Here is a 21,330-nt window from a genome sequence, read left to right as displayed (position 1 = left end):
CCATGTAACCAAAAAAACAACCATTGTAAGAAGAAGCCTTGCTGATGTACAGGCTATTTCTGCTGGAACTTATGGCATTGGTTTAAGAACCATCTAGTGCGTGTGTTGTGAGGGGAAAATCCCCATGTTCACTTCTCCTAGGAAAAATATAAAGCAACACAGGTCTTAACCAAATTAAACAACTTTGATAAAGGCACTGTCAGGTGGACAGTCTAAGAATTTTACGTCAATGGTGAGTATCCAACATCAGAAAAATCGAGAAAAAAGGTAACGGGGATCTACTAGAGATGCATATTAAGCAATATAGGATTTAAATGCAAGCTTCAGAATGATTACACAATTTTTACTTTAACACAATGACATACTAGCCTCCAGAATTAAATTTTTGCAGAGGATGAACTTGCCGTAGTCTTCAGGTGATATGCAACCTATACTCTACGAGGATAAAACTTCACTCAAAACCATCTGGTAGTATTCAAGCCCAAGTGGAGGCCTTAAGGCAACTGTTGGCAAAGGGACCAGATTGATCATTGTGCATGTGGGGTCAGCAATGACTGAATTTCTTAAATAAAAATAAAAAAATAAAAATAAATAAATAAATACATTAGTTTACAAACAAATCAGAAGATTATCATTATGAAATGGACACAGCTAAGTTAACAACTGGTTTGAGAAGAATGTTTTGAATTTATTGGAGGAAGGTTCAATTATCATCATGGACAATACCAAGTATCTTTCCGTAATCATGAACCGAGCACCGACAATGAAAACACATAAGGCTGACATAGCATATTGGCTAACTACACAAAACACTGCCTCCTCATCTACAGAAACAAGAGCTGAGATGTTGGATAAGGTTCATTTAAATGAAGAACAATCTATTTACGAGCTACCTGTCATAGCAAATGAGAGTGGACATCAAAGTAGAATGCTTACCACCTTATCACCGCCAGTTCAAGCTGATTGAGCTCATCTGAGCCCAAGTCAAGAGAAAAGTAGCCATGAAAAATAACTGGTTTAAAATTGCAGATGTTGAACACTTACTTCACGGGGCCCTGGAAAACATCACAACAGAACAATGAGAGAAAAGTGTTCAGCACGTTGTCGATGGAAAGGAGGTTTTGATAAAGAAGTCATCTGAGACACTGTAATAGAATCCATAGTCATCAAACGTAATGAGGACTCAACAACAGACAATGAGAGCAATGAAGAATAAGACATAAGAAAAATGGGATGAGGAGGGTGAGCCAACCGAAGACAACTGAGATGGATCATTTGAAACATTTTACACTTCTCGCCCAATATACTGTGCTATTATAACATCAACATTTCGTACATAACAGTGTAAGAGAATACTGTATTGTAACCAAATCATATTGTCAGTATTTTGAATACATTCACGTCCAAAACCCATATACACCACACTGGATTCCATAAGGAACTGGTGTGCTCAGCGAGTATATAGGATTTTGAATACAAGGTAGGCACTTAGAGCAATAAGTAACATAGCAATCTGGTTTTATTGCAGATCTAGATTACAGCTATCTTACAGATAACAGCAGTGCATTTGGAGTATGTCATAATGATCAATTAAGCTTTTCATTAGTGTGCTAATTTTCTTGATATTCTAGTAGATACACTATATGATCAAAAGTATCCGGACACCTGGCTGAAAATGACTCGCCAAGTTCATGGCGCCCTCCACCGGTAATGCTGGAATTCAATATGGTGTTGGCCCACCCTTAGCCTTGATGACAGCTTCCACTTGTGCAGGTGGTGGAAGGTTTTCTTGGGGAATGGCAGCCCAATCTTCATGAAGTACTGCACTGAGGAGAGGTATCGATGTTGTTCATTGAGGCCTGACAAAAAGTCAAGTGTTCCAAAACATTCCAAAGGTGTTCTATAGGATTCAGGCCAGGACTCTGTGCAGGCCAGTCCATTACGGGGATGTTATTTTGCGTAACCACTCTGCCACATGCCGTGCATTATGAACATGTACTTGATTGTGTTGAAAAATGCAATCACCATCTCCGAATTGTTCTTCAACAGTGGGAAGTAAGAAGGTGCTTAAAACATCAATGTAGGCCTGTGCTGTGATAGTGACACGCAAAACAACAAGGGGTGCAAGACCCCTCCACGAAAAACACGACTACACCATAACACCACTGCCTCCGAATTTTACTGTTGACACTACACACACTCTGGCAGATGACATTCACCATACCCACACCTGCCATTAGATCGCCACATTGTGTACCGTGATTCGTCACTCCCCACAACATTTTTCCACTGTTCAATTGTCCAATTTACACACTCCTTACACCAAGCGAGGCGTCGTTTGGCATTTACCGGCGTGATGTGTGGCTTATGAGCAGCCGCTCGACCATGAAATCCGAGTTTTCTCACCTCCCACCTAACTGTCACAGTACTTGCAGTGGATCTTGATGCAGTTTGGAATTCCTGTGTGATAGTCAGGATAGATGTCTGCCTACTGCATATTACAACGCTCTTCAGCTGTCGGTGGTCTCTGTCAGTCAACAGACGAGGTCAGCCTGTACACGTCTGGGCTGTATGTGTCCCTTCACATCTCCACTTCACTATCACATCGAAAACAGTGGACCTATGGATGTTTAGGAGTGTGGAAATATCGTGTAGAGATGTAAGACACAAGTAACACCCAGTCACCTCACCACATTCGAAGTCCGCAAGTTCTGAGGAGCACCCCATTCTGCTCTCTTACAATGTCTAATGACTACTGAGGTTGCTGATATGGAGTACCTGGCAGTAGGGGGCAGCACAATGCACCTAATATGAAAAACGTATGTTTTTGGGGGTGGCCGAATACTTTTGATCACATAGTGTATATTTTGATCCCAATATGCATTTTTGTGACCAATTTACACATATTTCCAATTCATATAGACATATAACACCTAATGTTGTCTATAATAATTTTTCCCACATCAGATGGCAAATAAGGAATTCAATGACATGGTTTTTAAAATTTTTTCAAATTAAAGCAATGTATAGTTATATTGCTTACATTAAGACATGACTGACACGGCCTGAATCAATATTTCACCGCAAAAACACAATTACAACGAGTTATAGAGGTGGACGTGACAATGAAGTGCATGTGACTGACAGTCCAGCAAAAGCGCTCTAATAATCACCCACCAGTACACCTGACTAGAGCTACTGATTTACTCTTAACCAGTGAAAATAATATGAGATTATGTATTAGAGAATGGATATGAGCAGGAAACAGGCCCTGTTCTGCAAACTTACTGGTATTTAAGAATTCCCTATTTTAAAAACAACCAAGTTTAGAGTACAGTACTTCCTGGTACAATCAGTTGCTACATATAGGTTATAAGTCTGGACAATGCCCGAAGCAGATATGAAGAATGTAAGGACATTCGAAAGAAAAACTCTATGAAAAATTTGTGGGCCTGTGAGAGACGCATATGGCTAGAGAGTAAGCTACAACCATGAAATACAAGAGCTTATAAAAATAAAAAACACTGGTTAGGACATACAGTGAGTCTGACAGGACGCCCAAACAAATAATGATAGGGCGACTGTATTCCACCAGAAGCAAGGACTGATCCAGAGCTAGATGGCTGGACAATGAGACGGCTGACCTTACCCAGATGGAGATCTGAGGATGGAAGAAAAATGCAACGAACAGAGTTGTATGGAGGAAGATTGATGATTAGGCCGAGGCCTATCAAGGGCTGTAGTGATGAATGAGAATGAGAAGGAGAAGAAGAAGAAGAAGAAGAAGAAGAAGAAGAAGTAGTTCACCCTGCATGAATTAAAATATTTAAAATACTGAAGAAGTTTTACACATTATATAATTTAATTACTAACCTGCTCAGATCCCACCTTCTGATTTGTCCATTTTGTCTCTTGAGATCCCTGCAACTTCTGTAATCCCATTACCCGTGATTTCTGACGACCTCCTAACAACAACACAAAAATATATATTTATAGCATCAGGTGCAATTCAATTTAACCAAAGAGATGTGAAATAACTTTTTTTATTATTCATCTGGGAAACATTCAAATTTATTCAGTGTGATGAAAGTATGCTGTCTATAATGAGTGTTTTAAAATTTTTCCCGATTATACTACAACAATCGCTGCAAAAAGCATGTCTGTTGAATTTGCTGCACTGTCAGAATACCTACAAATCATTACAAGAGACTGTGTTCTCTTTCCTCAGTGCTGCCACAATGAACATGATGCCAATGCCAAACTGAGATACACTGCTAAAAATGATGCAGCATGGTACTTAGTTAATGATATATTTTTGCCTTTTAAAATATAAATCCAAATAAATACATCTGTGCTGTGATGTTGATAACAATTTACATGTGAAACTAGTTGTGATGTGCCAATTGGTCAAACAGTGGTGCTGAATGATTCAGGATGTTACAGAGTCAAATACTTATGTCTACATAACGGAAGAAGAAGTGGCGAGAGTTGTGAACTGTTTAACACACAATACAGTGATCCACCACTGACATGTACAAATTTGATTCAATAAAACATTCACATCACATGAAAGTGCCCAACATGTTCAGCAACAGCAGAATTATAGCACTGGGCCTCATGTACATTCCCAACATAGCAATTATCAAACACCACTGCTATCTGACACATTCCATACACTTTATTAACAGCACCATACCATGTCATATTTTTACAGGGGGGGGGGGGGGGCAACTTATGAACTCCGGCAGCCATTCTGAACAATATTTACCCAGTGTGAGAAGTACAAAAACCCAACATCCAATTGGAAAACTCTTCCTTTTTTCCCTGTGTACTTTCAAAATGTTATTCAATGCATATGAAATTTGTGGTTGATATTAATGATGTCAGAGGAAACACTTTTTATATGTTGTCTGCAGCTTAATGGTCAAATGACTACAGCCCAATAAACAAAAATAAAATGTATGGGGTATTCTGTAAGTAAGTACTTAAAACAATTTCAATACTTATGGTGCTGCACACCAATAAGTGGATGAGCAATCCTAGAAAAAAGGATATTTTTTTCAAAAATTGATTGATTATTAATTACTATTAATACTCAATCAATTAATTTCTGCAAAAATTAATTACTATTAATACTCAATCAATTAATTTATCCTTTTTTCTAAAATTGCTCATCCACTTATTGGTCTACAGCACTAATGCTTATAGGAGTTGCAAACACCAGAGTCCAGAATTTACTTCAAATTGTACTACAATGATAATATCATGTAGTCTGATTCTATTGTAATTACCTCTGCAACATTGAGTTTATAACTAATTATAGCCACACCTTTCTTGCGATACCTTTCTCCACTACATATGTAAACTTCTCTCCTTGCACTGGTACCATGCATAAACACCAATGGATTTGCAATGGTGATTTCCAATGCTCCCAAACTAAATAATGAACGAAAGGTGTTATTCTAACTAATCACACTGTTCCAATATTTAAATGTGCAGCACTCATAACACTTGTGGTACTGATGTTGTGATACGAAAATGACTACACTAATCACACAAAAGATGATATTAAAAAAGGGGGAGAAAAAGGGTTCTTGCCAGTGACTACAGGAATGAATATCTATCTTCAACAGACATTAATGACTGCAGGAATAAAAGTACAATGCTTTACTACTTCCCATTTTTCACTTGATCATTGATGTAAATGTAGATGTATATTCATTATCTTTTGATTCACTTTTCTAATTTCTATTTTATTTAAAGGATACATAAAGATTTTGTTACTTAAAAGTAAGTACCCAAAACTAGTTGTTAGACAAGGAATTAAAAAACAAGCACTACAATAAGCAATTCTTAACTAACCTCTCATACTGCCTGTATTGCTCACAGAGACATATGTAGGCAGTGTTGAAAGTGATGACTTAGGTGGTGATTCTAGCCCAGGTGCAGACTGATTTGGGGTGCTGTTTGCTGCTTGTTGTGAGATATCTGAAAAACAAAGGACATATCTAGAAGATAAACACAATATACTACCCAAACAGATGCTAACTGTACAGTAAAACCAATATGTTTCTCACCTGCACTTCAACACCATATGTAAAAAAAGTCCTGTAAGCCTGAAACTGCAGGAATTTTCAAAGTAACCTTTTCCCAGTTTAAAAAACATCCATGTTCCTTTGCGGTGGGTACTAATAATTACTTCAAAGTGATTGAAAGGCCAAATCAAAAGGAGTTGTGTCAGTTGGAACAAGTGATGGGAGGAAAGAGGCATGGAGTGGGAGGGAGGGTAGGTGAAGGGCAGCTGATGGCTGGGAGGGAGATGCAGCAGGTGCACTGGATAGGAATGGAACACGGTCACTGGTACCAGTAACCCTGAGATTGTGCAACACACAATGATGATAGCTCGAAGGAGTGGATTGGGAGGGGGAGAAAAAACAGAGGAGAGAGAGGAGGGAGAGAGTGTGGGGATTAGGGCAGAAACACTGTATGAATGAAGTTAGGATCCTAGGCAGAGGACTAATGGGGTTTGAGGCCAGAAGGATTACAGGAATGAAGGATGTGTAGTAAGGATTACTCTTGTCAATGTAGTTCCGAAAAGAAGGTGCTGGGGGCATAGATCCAGATGGCAAGTGTTGTGAAAAAGTTATTCAAATTGAGCAAGTTGTGCTCAGCAGTGTGTTCTGTCCCAGAGCACTCAACTCTGCTCTTGGGCAGTTTGGTGTTGGTCATTCATTCAAGCAGACAATTGGATGGTAGTCATGCCTACATAATATGCTGTGCAGAAACTGTTGGTATATGACATAGCTCCTTTCACAAATGGCCCTTAATCTGCTGCGAGACAATAAGCCTATGGCAGGAGTTGATGAGGATGTGCTGGGTGAGTGAAGTGAACAGGTGCTACACCTCAGGCAGAGGGGTAGGAGTGAGAGTGGCATCTGGATATTGTGTCAGTTGGGTGGACAACAAAATACAACTTTAGGAGGGGCGGAAAGGACTGTAGGTAGAATGTCCCCAATTTCTGAGCACGATGACACATGAATGACATCATAGCGAGTGTATGGTTCAGTTGCTCCGATCTGGGATGTTACATGATCCCTATACGCTAACTTCCCCCATGCCCCAGGTCTCATTGCTATTGAACTCTAGCTCTCCTATGTCATTCCAATTCCAAGTCCCCTACCTAATTCCTTATACATGTACCTAATAACATTTTCACATATAGCTACTTCTTGTTTGAGGCAAAGATACGTACTCAAATCCACAATATGATCATTGGCACACAAGTGACACCTCTTGTACCAGTCTGTCTGTGAATTGTAGAAAGGAAATTTTACTGAACTCGAAAATGCCAAATCTGTTGTCTGGTTCAGGTTGTTGTTGTTGTTGTGGTCTTCAGTACTGAGACTGGTTTGATGCAGCTCTCCATGCTACTCTATCCTGTGCAAGCTTCTTCATCTCCCAGTACCTACTGCAGCATACATCCTTCCGAATCTGCTTAGTGTATTCATCTCTTGGTCTCGCTCTACGATTTTTACCCTCCACGCTGCCCTCTAGTACTAAATTGGTGATCCCTTGATGCCCCAGAACATGTCCAACCAACCGATCCCTTCTTCTAGTCAAGTTGTGCCACAAACTCCTCTTCTCCCCAATTCTATTCAATACCTCCTCATTAGTTATGTGATCTACCCATCTAATATTCCGCATTCTTCTGTACCACCACATTTCGAAAGCTTCTATTCTCTTCTTGTTTAAACTATTTATCGTTCATGTTTCACTTCAATACATGGCTACACTCCATACAAATACTTTCAGAAACGACTTCCTGACAATTAAATCTATACTCGATGTTAACAAATTTCTCTTCTTCAGAAATGGTTTCCTTGCCATTGCCAGTCTACATTTTATATCCTCTCTACTTTGACCCTCATCAGTTATTTTGCTCCCCAAACAGCAAAACTCCTTTACTACTTTAAGTGTCTCATTTCCTAATCTAATTCCCTCAGCATCACCCGACTTAATTCGACTACATCCCATTATCCTTGTTTTGCTTTTGTTGATGTTCATCTTATACCATCCTATAAGGGACACTGTCCATTCCGTTCAACTGCTCTTCCAACTCCTTTGCTGTCTCTGACAGAATTACAATGTCATCGGCGATCCTCAAAGTTTTTATTTCTTCTCCATGGATTTTAACCTACCTACTCTGAACTTTTCTTTTGTTTCCTTTACTGCTTTCTCAATATACAGATTGAATAGCATCAGGGAGAGGCTACAACCCTGTCTCACTCCCTTCCCAACCACTGCTTCCCTTTCATGTCCCTCGACTCTTATAACTGCCATCTGGTTTCTGTACAAATTGTAAATAGCCTTTCACTCCCTGTATTTTACCCCTGCCACCTTCAGAATTTGAAAGAAAGTATTCCAGTCAACATTGTCAAAAGCTTTCTCTAAGTCTACAAATGCTAGAAATGTAGGTTTGCCTTTCCTTAACCTTTCTTCTAAGATAAGTTGTAGGGTTAGTATTGCCTCACGTGTTCCAACATTTCTACGGAATCCAAACTGATCTTCCCCGAGGTCGGCTTCTACCAGTTTTTCCATTCGTCTGTAAATAATTCGCGTTAGTATTTTGCAGCTGTGACTTATTAAACAGATAGTTCGGTAATTTTCACATCTGTCAACACCTGCTTTCTTTGGGATTGGAATTATTATATTCTTCTTGAAATCTGAGGGAATTTCGCCTGTCTCATACATCTTGCTCACCAGATGGTCGACTTTTGTCAGGACTGGCTCTCCCAAGGCCATCAGTAATTCTAATGGAATGTTGTCTACTCCCAGGGCCTTGTTTCAACTTAAGTCTTTCAATGCTCTGTCAAACTCTTCACGCAGTATCATATCTCACTCTTCACACAGTATCATATCTCCCATTTCATCTTCATTTACATCCTCTTCTATTTCCATAATATTGTCCTCAAGAACATCGCCCCTGTATTGACCCTCTATATACTCCTTCCACCTTTCTGCTTTCCCTTCTTTGCTTAGAACTGGGTTTCCATCTGAGCTCTTGATATTCATGCAAGTGGTTCTCTTTTCTCCAAAGGTCTCTTTAATTTTCCTGTAGGCAGTATCTATCTTACCCCTCATGAGATAAGCCTCTACATCCTTACATTTGTCCTCTAGCCATCCCTGCTTAGCCATTTTGCACTTTCTGTCGATCTCATTTTTGAGACGTTTGTATTCCCTTTTGCCTGCTTCATTTACTGCATTTTTATATTTTCTCCTTTCATCAATTAAATTCAGTATTTCTTCTGTTACCCAAGGATTTCTATTAGCCCTCGTCTTTTTACCTACTCGATCCTCTGCTGCCTTCACTATTTCATCCCTCAAAGCTACCCTTCTTCTTCTACTGTATTTCTTTCCCCCATTCCTGTCAATTGTTCCCTTATGCTCTCCCTGAAACTCTGTACAACCTCTGGTTCTTTCAGTTTATCCAGGTCCCATCTCCTTAAATTCCCACCTTTTTGCAGTTTCTTCAGTTTTAATCTACAGTTCATAACCAATAGATTGTGGTCAGAGTCCACATCTGCCCCCGGAAATGTCTTACAATTTAAAACCTGGTTCCTAAATCTCTGTCTTATCATTATATAATCTATCTGAAACCTTCTAGTGGTAGACTACTGATATCTTCATGTTCTGTACCCTGGGACAAGTTGCTATTCTCATTCCTCCACAACCTCTCCCCTTTGCTTCATCTGGTTCTCCTTAGTTCAACCTGCCACCTTCCTAGACATTGGCATCTACCTCTCAGACGGCTCCATCCAAACTTCTGTTCAAATCAAGCCCATTAAAAGTCAACATTACCTGCATTATGACAGCTGTCATCCCTTCCACACCAAAAAATTGCTCTTATATAGTTCGGCCATTTGCAGATGGTGTATTCACAGAATTCCTTTGCACTGTATACTGAAGGTCTGACAAAGGCCGTCACAGACAAGCACACTAACCATCAAACCTAGTCCATAAACAGATTTCCTGTGCCGTATCCTCACACACCCCTAATACTGCAACATCTCCAATAACCAACATCATTCCATATCCTCACACACCTGCAATACTGCAACATCTCCAAGAACCAACATCATTCCAAGGTTGCAGTAACTGAATCATGTTCTTTGCTACATCCATCATCATCCCTGGAAATGAGGGACATTCAACCTACAATCCTTCGAACTTCTCCTAAATTGCATTATTTGGTTGCCTGCTCAACCTACACAATATCTTGGTCTGTCTCTATGCTGCTCCCACTGCCAACCTTTTACCACATGGGTCATATCACAGTGGAAGACTCAGGTGCAAGACTTGCCAATTCACCCTCACATGCCAGCTCCGCTGCAATTTCTACACAGTATTTTATTAGGTATTACCACCAACAGACTATCCACTTGAATGAACTAACACTGCCAAACTGGTCAAGAGCAGAGTTGACTCCTCAGTGGTGGAACACACTGCTGAGTACAGCATGCTCAGCTTCAGTGGCTGCCTGTATCCTTCCCAGGAGTACCATCTTTTCTAACTACAAAGATTGGAGTCATTCCTGCAGTACACTCTTTATTCCATTATCCTGGCCTCAATCTTCATTATCTTCCTGCAGCCACACCCTCCGTCATAACATTCCTCTTTCCTGACCCCCCACCCTTACACACCCCTAAATCAAATGCTGCACTAACTTTACGGTTCCAGTACCCCTGCTTCGCTTTCCTATAACACATACCTGCTGCCTCTCCCTCCCACATTACTACTATCTCACACACCCACTGCCACCCTCTGAGCCATCCTTCTCCAACCCTTCCACTTGCTCCCTGCCTCTTTTCTTTTGTCTCCCACACCATCCAACACAACTGCACTAGCTCAAAATTGAATTTGTCCAAAATTTCTACTATTCAATGAGCTGGTACCTTCACTTCTAAATTATTTATATTCTACCAGAACTTTCGTTAGCAGCCGTTATGTATCATATGACACGGATGTGCTAGAAAACAGCTGCCACACAATCATGCCATCTTAGCAGTTGACATCCACATATTCTGAAATTGCACCAGCATTCATATGAAGATGACTTAGATCAGTGAGAAGAGTTTTATGAATGGATAAAAACAGTGCACAGAAATAAGGGCAGATCATAATAAAATGAATTGAATACATAGGAACAGTTTAAAGAGAAGCAAATAAATAAAAAATGCATTCTTACGATAAAATTGAAAACTTGCTTCCAAAATTCTAGCTTCATTCAGATTTTACATGCAAAATCTACATTTTTGTGTTTTTATACACACCACTTCTTCGTTTTAAACTTGTGTGAATCAATTCAAAGTTTAAGAAGGTACACCACAAATACATGTAATTAATGGTCATCCTGTTGTTTTGTGAAAGTTTTATCCGTTACCCTGATACAGTGGTCTTAAGTTGTACATACAATCTGGTTTTATGCAATTCACACATGCTGAGACAGTTTAAAATGATACAGATGATGGTAAAAAATATATTCTTGTAGAAATAATAGGAAATATTTGCAGAAATCTTTCACCACTTGAGTTTTATGTGTGAAAAATCACACATTCACACCTGATACTGTGTTTCATAGAAATTTGTTGCATTTTGAGCATTCCATTTGGATATAATTGAAAAACTAGTTATTACAGTTGATTATTATTTTGTTGTTTATAAATTAAGGATTTTATTCACCAGGGCTTAAAACAATTGAAAACTCTTTGGATGTTCTCAACAATAAATGTACCACACCAGAATTATCCCAACCCTGTACAAAATGATATACTGTTTGATCAAGGATTTAAAGCTTTACCAATAACCACGTGGAAAATTAAACTAACATGAAAACTGCCATAAAAGTAACTGTCAGAAAAAAGGTCGCCTTCTTTTAACCGCTAGAAAATGCTTTCCTTCGCTTTCTTCAAAAACTACTACACTATCTTGGATAAAGTTTATTTTTGGACAAAATAAGCTTAAATTCATCAATTTTCATAAAGAATTGAAAATTTGATAGAATTTTGTCATGCACACACTGTTTAACAATTGTTCTGTTCATTTCAGCCAATCATATTCTTGCTCAATTAGGGCTGTATGTTGCAACATTTCATGCCAAAATTATTCAAGCTGAGTTTTTCTAGCAGTGGTTTCACAATTTTCACTTTTTTTACTTTGAACAAACAATGAAAAGAATTTTAAGTTAAGTGACAATAACAAAGTGTACAATTTTCAATAGTTTATTAATTGTTGTGTGAATCACTGAGCTTGCAATATAATAAGCTTTTAAGTAGGTTTAACTATGTAATATGGTCGTACTGTAAGTCTGCCTATGTAACAAGGTGGTGCAGTTGTTAGCATGCTGGACTCACATTCGGGAGGAGGACAGTTCAAACCTGCATCTGGCCGTCCTGATTTAGGTTTCTGTGATTTTCCTAAATCACTTCAAGTAAATGCTGGAATGCTTCCTTCAAAAGGATACGACCGACTTCCTTCCCCATTCTTCACTAATCCGATGCAACCAATGACCTCACTATTTGGTACCCTCCCCCAAATCAACCCAACAATTTACATACCGGGTGATCAAAAAGTCAGTATAAATTTGAAAACTGAATAAATAATGGAATAATGTAGATTGAGAGGTACAAACTGACACACATGCTTGGAATGACATGGGGTTTTATTAGAACAAAAAAAAAAAAAAAAATACAAACGTTCAAAAAATGTCCGACAGATGGCGCTTCATCTGATCAGAATAGTAATAATTAGCATAACAAAGTAAGACAAAGCAAAGATGATGTTCTTTACAGAAAATGCTCAATATGTCCACCATCATTCTTCAACAATAGCTGTAGTCGAGGAATAATGTTGTGAACAGCACTGTAAAGCAAGTCTGGAGTTATGGTGAGGCATTGGTGTCGGATGTTGTCATTCAGCATCCCTAGAGATGTCGGTCAATCACGATACACTTGCGACTTCAGGTAACCCCAAAGCCAATAATCGCACGGACTGAGAGTCTGGGGACCTGGGAGGCCAAGCATGACGAAAGTGGCAGCTGAGCACACGATCATCACCAAACGACACGTACAAGAGGTCTTTCACGCGTCTAGCAATATGGTTTTTTTTTTTTTTTTTTTTTTTTTTGGGTTCTAATAAAACCCCAAGTCATTCCAAGCATGTGTGTCAATTTTTACCTCTCTGTCTACATTATTCAGTGGTTTATTAAGTTTTCAAATTTATACTGACTTTTTGATCACCCGGTACATTATTATCAAAAATTTCACACAGTATTTAATAATTCATTTGATACTGTATTTATCTTTGCTGTTATTTTGTGCACTGTATTAAGTAATTATGGTACTTTTCATACGTTTGCTTATAAAGTCTCATATGTGCATGAATAAAATGTGAGTAGGTAATTAAAAAAAATGCAACAAAAATTAAAAATATTTTACAAAATTAATAAATACAACAAAAATTAAAAAAAAAAAACAATACAACTCCCATGGGTATGTGACCTTGACGATGTGATGAGACTTGCTTGCTCTGAATACACAGTAGGCTATAGTGGACAAGTTCAGCTGTACCAGGCAAGCAAGTAACCATAGATGAATCACATTAATGATGCCCAACTTAAGCAACATTATTTTGAAAGACAATATAAAATCTACATCAGATCAGTTGGCACTCAAGTTGACAAAAATCTATGTCTGTTGTCAAACTTTGGTGGTCTAGCATCAAAATTATGGTAGAGTAAAAGTTAGGAAACAGAATGAAAACTGCTCCTATCATAACATAAAAAAGGCGAACATGTCCTGGATAGACTTAGCGATGTAAAGGAATCACGATAGTTTTTTGACTTATCTGGCAGCTTCAAAGCATTTAAATCGAAACATCTTGACATATTTGCACCTTTTTATGAGTTAACCTACTTCCCCAGCACAATGAGCTCTCTCAGTTGCAAGATGTTGAGACACCTGCATCTTGCAATTTATAGGCTAAAGATGCTGATACCATGCCCAAAACCCAGAAGATTTGCCAGCCATCATAAACAATCTATAATATTATATGGCTGAAGAGGATACGTGTACCAGCTGAAAAAGTTTTTCGGGTGAAATAAAATTTCTTGGCATGGGTTTGTTTCCGAGGGGGGGGGAAACAATATTACTTTTTTTTTATTTCTGGGTGGGGAGGGTTGATTATTTTCCCTGAAGGAACCATTTCTCTCCCAAAACCACACTCCCATTACATGTATGGTGAGAGGTGTAAGAATCAACAGACACAAACTTGTGCACTTCTATTGAATGGTATGCATCTACAATAGGAAGTATCCGAGAGAAGGGGTGCATCTATAAAACGATGTATCCCAGAGTGGAAATGTATGTATCCTGAACTTTAATTACATGTTGTGTCATCTTGCACGACATGACAAATTCCATATTGGATGACATTACGGCATGTGTCATGTTGTACACAAGACATCACATAATATGCTACTTGACACAATGCATTATATAACATGATGGGGTACTAATGCTAACAAGTAACGAAAGTGTGAATAAGTCAAGATGTTTTGATTTAAATGTCTTTGAAGCTGCCATATAAGTCAAAAAGCTAGGTCCCTTCTTTCACATTGTTAACTCCGCTATGATAGGAGCATTTTTCCTTCTAGAATGCTTATGAATAAAGTTTTAAAATACAATTACAACATTAATGTAACAAACTAAAGGTCTTACCAGAACGGGGACGCTTGACTGATGAAGAAGTCATCTCAGTGAAAGGTAGTTTCCGTTTTCCTTCTAGTTTATTAGTTACACTATTTTCTGTAACACTACTTGCTGCTGTTACTGTATGATTTGTAATTGGTCTTAACTGTGGCCTTGGTGTTATTAACAAAGTTCCTAAAAATTCAGCTACTTCATCCTGTGAAAAAGAATTGGAAAGCAACACCTTGAGAAAATTTTTAAATAATGCTATAATTCATACGTATGAATCACTCCTCCAAACGATAATTGCTGCTCATTATTTGTCGACAACTAACAATGTGACAATTATTTTGATGGTTGTGCAGTTGGTGACTATGTGCCCTTATACTCCTGACATCACTTGCTAAGATCTGGGGGATCAACATTTAAAACAGACAATAACATCTGCTATCAGGAATGGATAAAAATAATGCAATAACGAGTCCACAAGCTTTATCTACTCCTCTGAGTACAATACTTTTCTATGTGAAATTGCAGAACAATAATGGTTGTGTATGCAAAGCTTGGATGAAGTTAACAATTTGAATAAAGTAACAATCATTCCTTTGACAATTAAATATTGCAATTAAACACTCAAAACACATATGGAATGTGAAGGAAGTGCACATATTCAGGAGTACAAATGGTATGGATGCCAATGTACGATCACAGGAAGTGTAATATATGAGGCATGTCTGTAAAATAAGGTCTCCATTTTCATTTTTCTTTCCAAATAGAAAAAAACATTTACTGGCAATGAATATTGCATTGAAAGTCTGGCTTTCGGATATTTTCCAGTGTTACCACCTTTGTGATCAACGTACATCTGCATGCATTGTGGCATTTTTTGTACACCCTTGTGATGGGAATCTCCCACTAGATTGCACAGGTAGCGCACAACCTCATTTTTCAACTTGTTGTCAGTCTGGAAATGCATTTCACTCAGGTGTGACTTTGACTCAAGAAACGTGAAATCACTAGGTGTCGAGTCTGTACTGTAGGGAGGATGGGTGAGGATGTCCCATCTGAACTGGACTGGAGATAGGCTGTTTCATGGGCAGTATGGAGGTGTGTTATCATGATGAAAACATCAGCATTCCCCTCCTTCAATTTTGAATGGTACGATGCAGTCGTTTTAAAGTGTCACAGTAGTGAGCAGTGTTTATTGTTGTGCTGGTAGGCATAAACTCTTACAGCAATACACCTTTTCTGTCCCAGAACACACTGGACATCACTTAGCCGACAGAGAATGTTGGTTTGAATTTTCACAGTCTCACTGAACTTGAATGCTGCCACTGACAAGACTTTTCCTTAGTTTCAAGTCTCGTATGGCATACCCAGGATTCATCGTCAGTGACAACTGAACCCAAAAACTGCTTGCCCTGTTCTGCATAGTGCTCCAGGACTCTGTGAGCTGCTTCAACATGCTGCTGTTTACAGTCTTCAGTGAGCATTTTGGGGACCTACCTCGCACAAACCTTGCAATAATGCAAATGTTTGGTCAAAATCTTTCCAACTGAACTCTTACTGACTTCAGGAATCTGTTCACACAGCTCATGAACTGTGACACACCAATCTTCAATCATTTATTTCTCCACTTTTGCAATTGTTTCGGCCAAAACTGAAGGCCAACCAGAATGCTTTTTGTCATGGGCATCTGCATGTCCATAATTGAGCTCTCTGACCCACTTTCATACATTTTTGCCATCCGTAGCTGTGGCCCATAGACTTCGCATGACTGACCATGAATGTCAATGAGGGTAGTACCCTTGGCACTCAAAAAATGGATTACTATACACAACTCACATCTGACAAGAGAAGTGAGGGGGAGTCAAGACTGAGTGTCACATTGCACTTGGGTTGGTGGTGATCTGAAGGACAAGAGCCAAGCTACATGCCAGTGTTGCCAGATCTCACATAAAAGTGTTCCTCACATATCTAGCATCTTTGAGACCTTACTTTATAAACACACCTCTTATCATAGGGTACACTGACACACATGAAGTCTCTTTCTGCAGCATTACCTGTATGGTCACAAGAAGAATCCCTTTTATACAGTAAATTTGTGCTTTGCTGATACCAAACAAAGCTTGCTGTGTTACTGAAAGATAAACTGGAGTTACCGTATTTACTCGAATCTAAGCCGCACTTTTTTCCCGGTTTTTGTAATCCAAAAAACCGCCTGCGGCTTAGAATCGAGTGCAAAGCAAGCGGAAGTTCTGAAAAATGTTGAAAGGCGCCGCCACAACTAACTTCTGCCGTCGAATATACGTAGCGCTACACAGGTATGCTTTGTAGGCACAAAGATAAATACTGGCGCCAAAACCTCTGCGTCAGTAAATAAATTAAAAAAGGTGAAAGACGAGCTTTTTTTCTCCGCCCCGGGTTTCAACCACTGCATTTTCGTACATTATCCATCTTCGAATGTAGCAGCATTTCAATGTACTACGAAAATCCGACTGGCAAGACTGTTTGGGATGTTTGTCAATATGGCCAACTCCACGTTCTGAATTTTTTCCTACCTGTGAGAAGAGATGGTTGCTAATAGGAACTCGATGAATTGTGAATCACACGCAGTATTCTCTTCACCATAAGAATAATACGAATATAAACATTTTGCCATGTATTCTTTCGTGTTTGCTGCTATCCAATTTAAATCCTGTCTGCCTAATAAACTACGAAACTAGAGTGAGACAACAGTCAACGCGGAAGAGTATACGTATCGTGTCATGTTTATATTCGTATTATTCTTATGCCTAATAGTGATACAGTCAGAAATGAAGCACGGCAACTGACTAGATTTTTAAATCTAAGATGACTCTAATTTTTGTGCAGAATGTAATGTACTAAAGAGACGCATGCAAAGATTTTCAAACGGAGAAAAATTTTCGCTACACTCTCATTCAGAACATCATTTATCATACGCAGTCTATTATTTGGTTCTTGCTTATCATTATCAAAGAAAGCAGTGGTGTAAGTAACAAAAAATAGCAGTCTCTTGCCATTGTTTCGCTAATGAGACGATTCCTCTTTTTTTTGTAAGCGGCGGTTGCGCGCACAAAAGCAAGCCATGCCCCTAGCGGCGACAAGCTGTAAACACGCACTATCAGAATGCGACAAACAAGCATGACACAGTTCAGTAATGCATTTTCAGCTTAGAGTGACGTAAACACCTATAACAAAGAAAACGACACTTATCAGATCAAGGCAAAACAAGCAAACGATTCAAACCAGACGAAGCACGTGCAAAAGGAAGGGTACCCATATAAATACGGACGGAGCGCGTGGCGCATAGCAATGGCTACCTGGTAAAGCTTAACTGCTAAGCTTACGACTCGAACCAAACTACTGTAGCTGTATCGTCATTCATTCGACCTAAATTGTGTCTTATATTACAATGGACCAACTTTGTTTCGATTTGGAGGTTCGGCCTAAAACTTTTCCCTCCCCTTGAATTTCGAGTCTCAAATTTCAGGTGCGGCTTAGATTCGGGAAATTTCTTTTTCCTTGATTTCGAGTCTCATTTTTCAGGTGCGGCTTAGATTCAAGTGTGGCTTAGATTCGAGTAAATACGGTAGTTACATCGTATCTATCACAAGTAGTAGATTAATAGTTCACCAAGCATAAAAAACTGATTCATTAGTTTCCATATATGACAATGTAAATCATTCATATAATCAACTGATGAAATAATGCACAAGTCACTAAAAGTTAAAATATTGAGGAAAATTATCCCCCCCCCCCCCATTTCCGTTGCATGAATGTACAATCTTAGCTGCAGGGGTACCGGTTTTGGCTCACACGTCCATTCTCAATCAACACACCTTGTTAATAACTGTAACTAGTCATACAATATGGTGACAAAAGGTACAAACAGCTTCTGTACAGAAAGTCAAACTTTGAACAACAAGTACTCTCATTGATAAGTCAGCCTATGTGTCTACTGTTTTACCAGAACAGTTTGGTTGTCATTCTAGTGTCACAATAGACACATGGGCTAGCTTACAAGTGAAAGCACTTGTCAACTACAATTTGACTTTCTGTACAGAAGCTATTCGTGCCTTTTGGCACTATAATGCATGACTAGTTACAGTTAATAACTGGTTTGTGGTTCGAGAATGGGCACGTCAGTCCAAAACTGGTAACCACTGCAGCAAAGATTATATATTCATGCAACTGAGATGGACAAAATAATTTAAAAAAATTATCGGATTTCCTCAATACTACAATGACTGCAGGCCTACCGTCCCAAGGCAGCACGCCTCAAATCAACAAGGAAAATTATAGTTCAAATATGTGACGAGTACAGATAAAAAGCCATATTCTTAGATTTATTAAAAATATATAAAACAGCACTCACGAATTAGGCCTTAGGTCTGTTTCGACTGGCCTACCACTGCCTACAAGATAAGGAAATGATCTATGATTGTGGGACATACATTCTCCATATCGTCAATCCCTTCGGATGTTATTGTCAGTAAATGAATTCTGATGCAACTTCAACATGTGCAAACAAAACAACTGGCAAGATGCTGTTCAATAATGAAACCTCACTGTTCTTGGCCGAGTCACATGTTCATCCAGTGTAGTGCCACTAACAGGGTAAGAGTACAATTTGTGACAAGGTGTGAAGGAACACTGCATTAACTGTTTGGGAATGGTGCATGTGGCATGTCAACATTTGAGTTAAGACAACAAGCATGTGAAATTATTGCGTAACTTGTCAGTGCAGCAGTAATCCATGATGCAGGCAATGCAATGTCTTCATCATCGAGGTTTCAGTGGTGTTGCAGTACACAGCCAGGAGTGATGCACTGACAAAAGTGCAATGCAACTTGTTATAAATAACCAATGATTCTTTAGCAAAGTTATTCAAAGTCCAGCAGTACCACCAGGTCACAGTGGCTATGCCAGATGAGGAGACAACATGGAGTTGTCAGCCGCAGCCATAGGTTCGAGTTGCCACCTGGGTACCTGCTTCTTGCACCAAGTCCTCCAACCGGATTTGCTGCCACAGTGCAGTGGGCCGCCTGATCCAGTCCAGCAGCCACCAGACTCATGACGGAAGGCAACAGGTAGTGCCTTGGGCTCAGCAGCCACCTTCTGACAACAAGGTTGGTGCACCTCTTGCTGCTCACCTTGGCTGCTTGCATGTGGTCATTACCCAGAATCCCAGCAACCACCATTGATGTCAGTGCTGTGGCCCACGCAAGACAGCCGCGGGCCTGGCACCAGGTGCAGATGTCAGCAAAGCAAGGCACCGGCATTTGTTGAGCAGCCATCTGGGTGGACTCTAGCTGCAGGCTGACCATCTACCAGCCCACCAAACCACAAAGTAAATGTAACAATTGACGATAAAGTGATAATTTCAACAGCTGCTCCTTTCTGGGCCTCCCACTCAGCCTCACCCCACAGCCACTCAGCCTCCTGACTATGTAACTGCCCAGGTTGGCTAGACCAGCACAGAACTGTGCAAAACTACAGACATCCTGTAACCTGGACTCACTGCACTGGGATCTCCGCTTGTTGTCAGTAATACCAGTGCTGCTATCCTGTAGTGTTTGCGCACTCCACAACCACTCCCATTTACAGACACATTAATTTTCACGTGTGTAACTTTACAAGCTCCATTCAAGTTATAACTTCTCTGACTGGAAATAGATAGAAACAGCTGGTTTGTTTTGAAATACACGCGTGCTCACTGTGAGTGAAAGAGAGAGATGGCAGCACTGTATCGCACACAAAACCTAGAGGCAGTGATGAGAGTGAGGACTGTTTTTGCCTTAAAAATGCAGTGTTTTTCATTATTCTAAAAATGACCCCAAAAAATTTTGGTCTTACGTAAAATCTATGAACGCTACAAATAATTCAATACCTTCTCTTGCTGACAGTACGGGTAATGAAACTGATGACGATAAACAGAAGGCCGAAATTCTTAACCTAGCTTTCAAAAACTCGTTTACGATAGAGGACTGCAGCAACATTCCCCCTTTCAATTATCGAACAAATGAAATGATGGCTGACATAGTGTTTAGTGTATCTGGGATTGTAAAACAGTTAAGATCCTTAGATGCCAGAAAGGCATCTGGCCCAGACGGTACCCCATAAGATTTTATAATGACTATGCTACAAATATAGCACCATTCTTATCTGTCATCTATCAGAGGTAATTGGAACGGCGGAAAGTTCCACGGGACTGGAAGAAGGCCCAGGTCATAGCAATCTATAAAAAGGGTAGAAAATCAGATGCACATAATTACCGGCCAATTTCACTGACATCGATTTGTTGTAGAACCATGGAACATATTTTGTGTTACATATAATGACCTTTCTAGACTCTGAGAAGCTCATCTGCCGAAACCAGCACGGTTTTAGGAAACAGCAGTCATGCAAGGCACAGCTGGCCCTCTTTGTTAATGATATACAACAGGCTCTAGGTACCGGCTCCCAGGTTGATGCCATATTTCTCGACTTTCGAAAGGCGTTCGACTCAGTTCCACACTGTCGTTTGTTGCAAAAAGTGCATGCTTATGGTCTATCCAATGAC

At 39.5% G+C, this 21,330-nt stretch overlaps 1 protein-coding gene across 1 annotated transcript in view; it reads right to left on the bottom strand.

Moving 5' to 3' along the window:
- LOC126195452 (KAT8 regulatory NSL complex subunit 3) overlaps positions 1-21,330 on the bottom strand; it is a 172,051-nt gene that overhangs the window by 23,503 nt on the left and 127,218 nt on the right. Inside the window, exons 11-13 of the mRNA XM_049934083.1 lie at positions 14,775-14,961; positions 5,863-5,988; positions 3,874-3,965 (exon numbers count right to left, since the gene is read on the bottom strand). Coding sequence (XP_049790040.1) covers positions 3,874-3,965; positions 5,863-5,988; positions 14,775-14,961 — 405 coding nt within the window. The remainder of the gene's footprint in view (positions 1-3,873; positions 3,966-5,862; positions 5,989-14,774; positions 14,962-21,330) is intronic.

This window comes from Schistocerca nitens, chromosome 1 (genome assembly GCF_023898315.1).
Source record: "Schistocerca nitens isolate TAMUIC-IGC-003100 chromosome 1, iqSchNite1.1, whole genome shotgun sequence".
Lineage (NCBI taxonomy): Eukaryota > Metazoa > Arthropoda > Insecta > Orthoptera > Acrididae > Schistocerca > Schistocerca nitens.
Note: the sequence above shows the minus strand (reverse complement) of the source record. Positions and strands in the feature narration are given on the sequence as shown.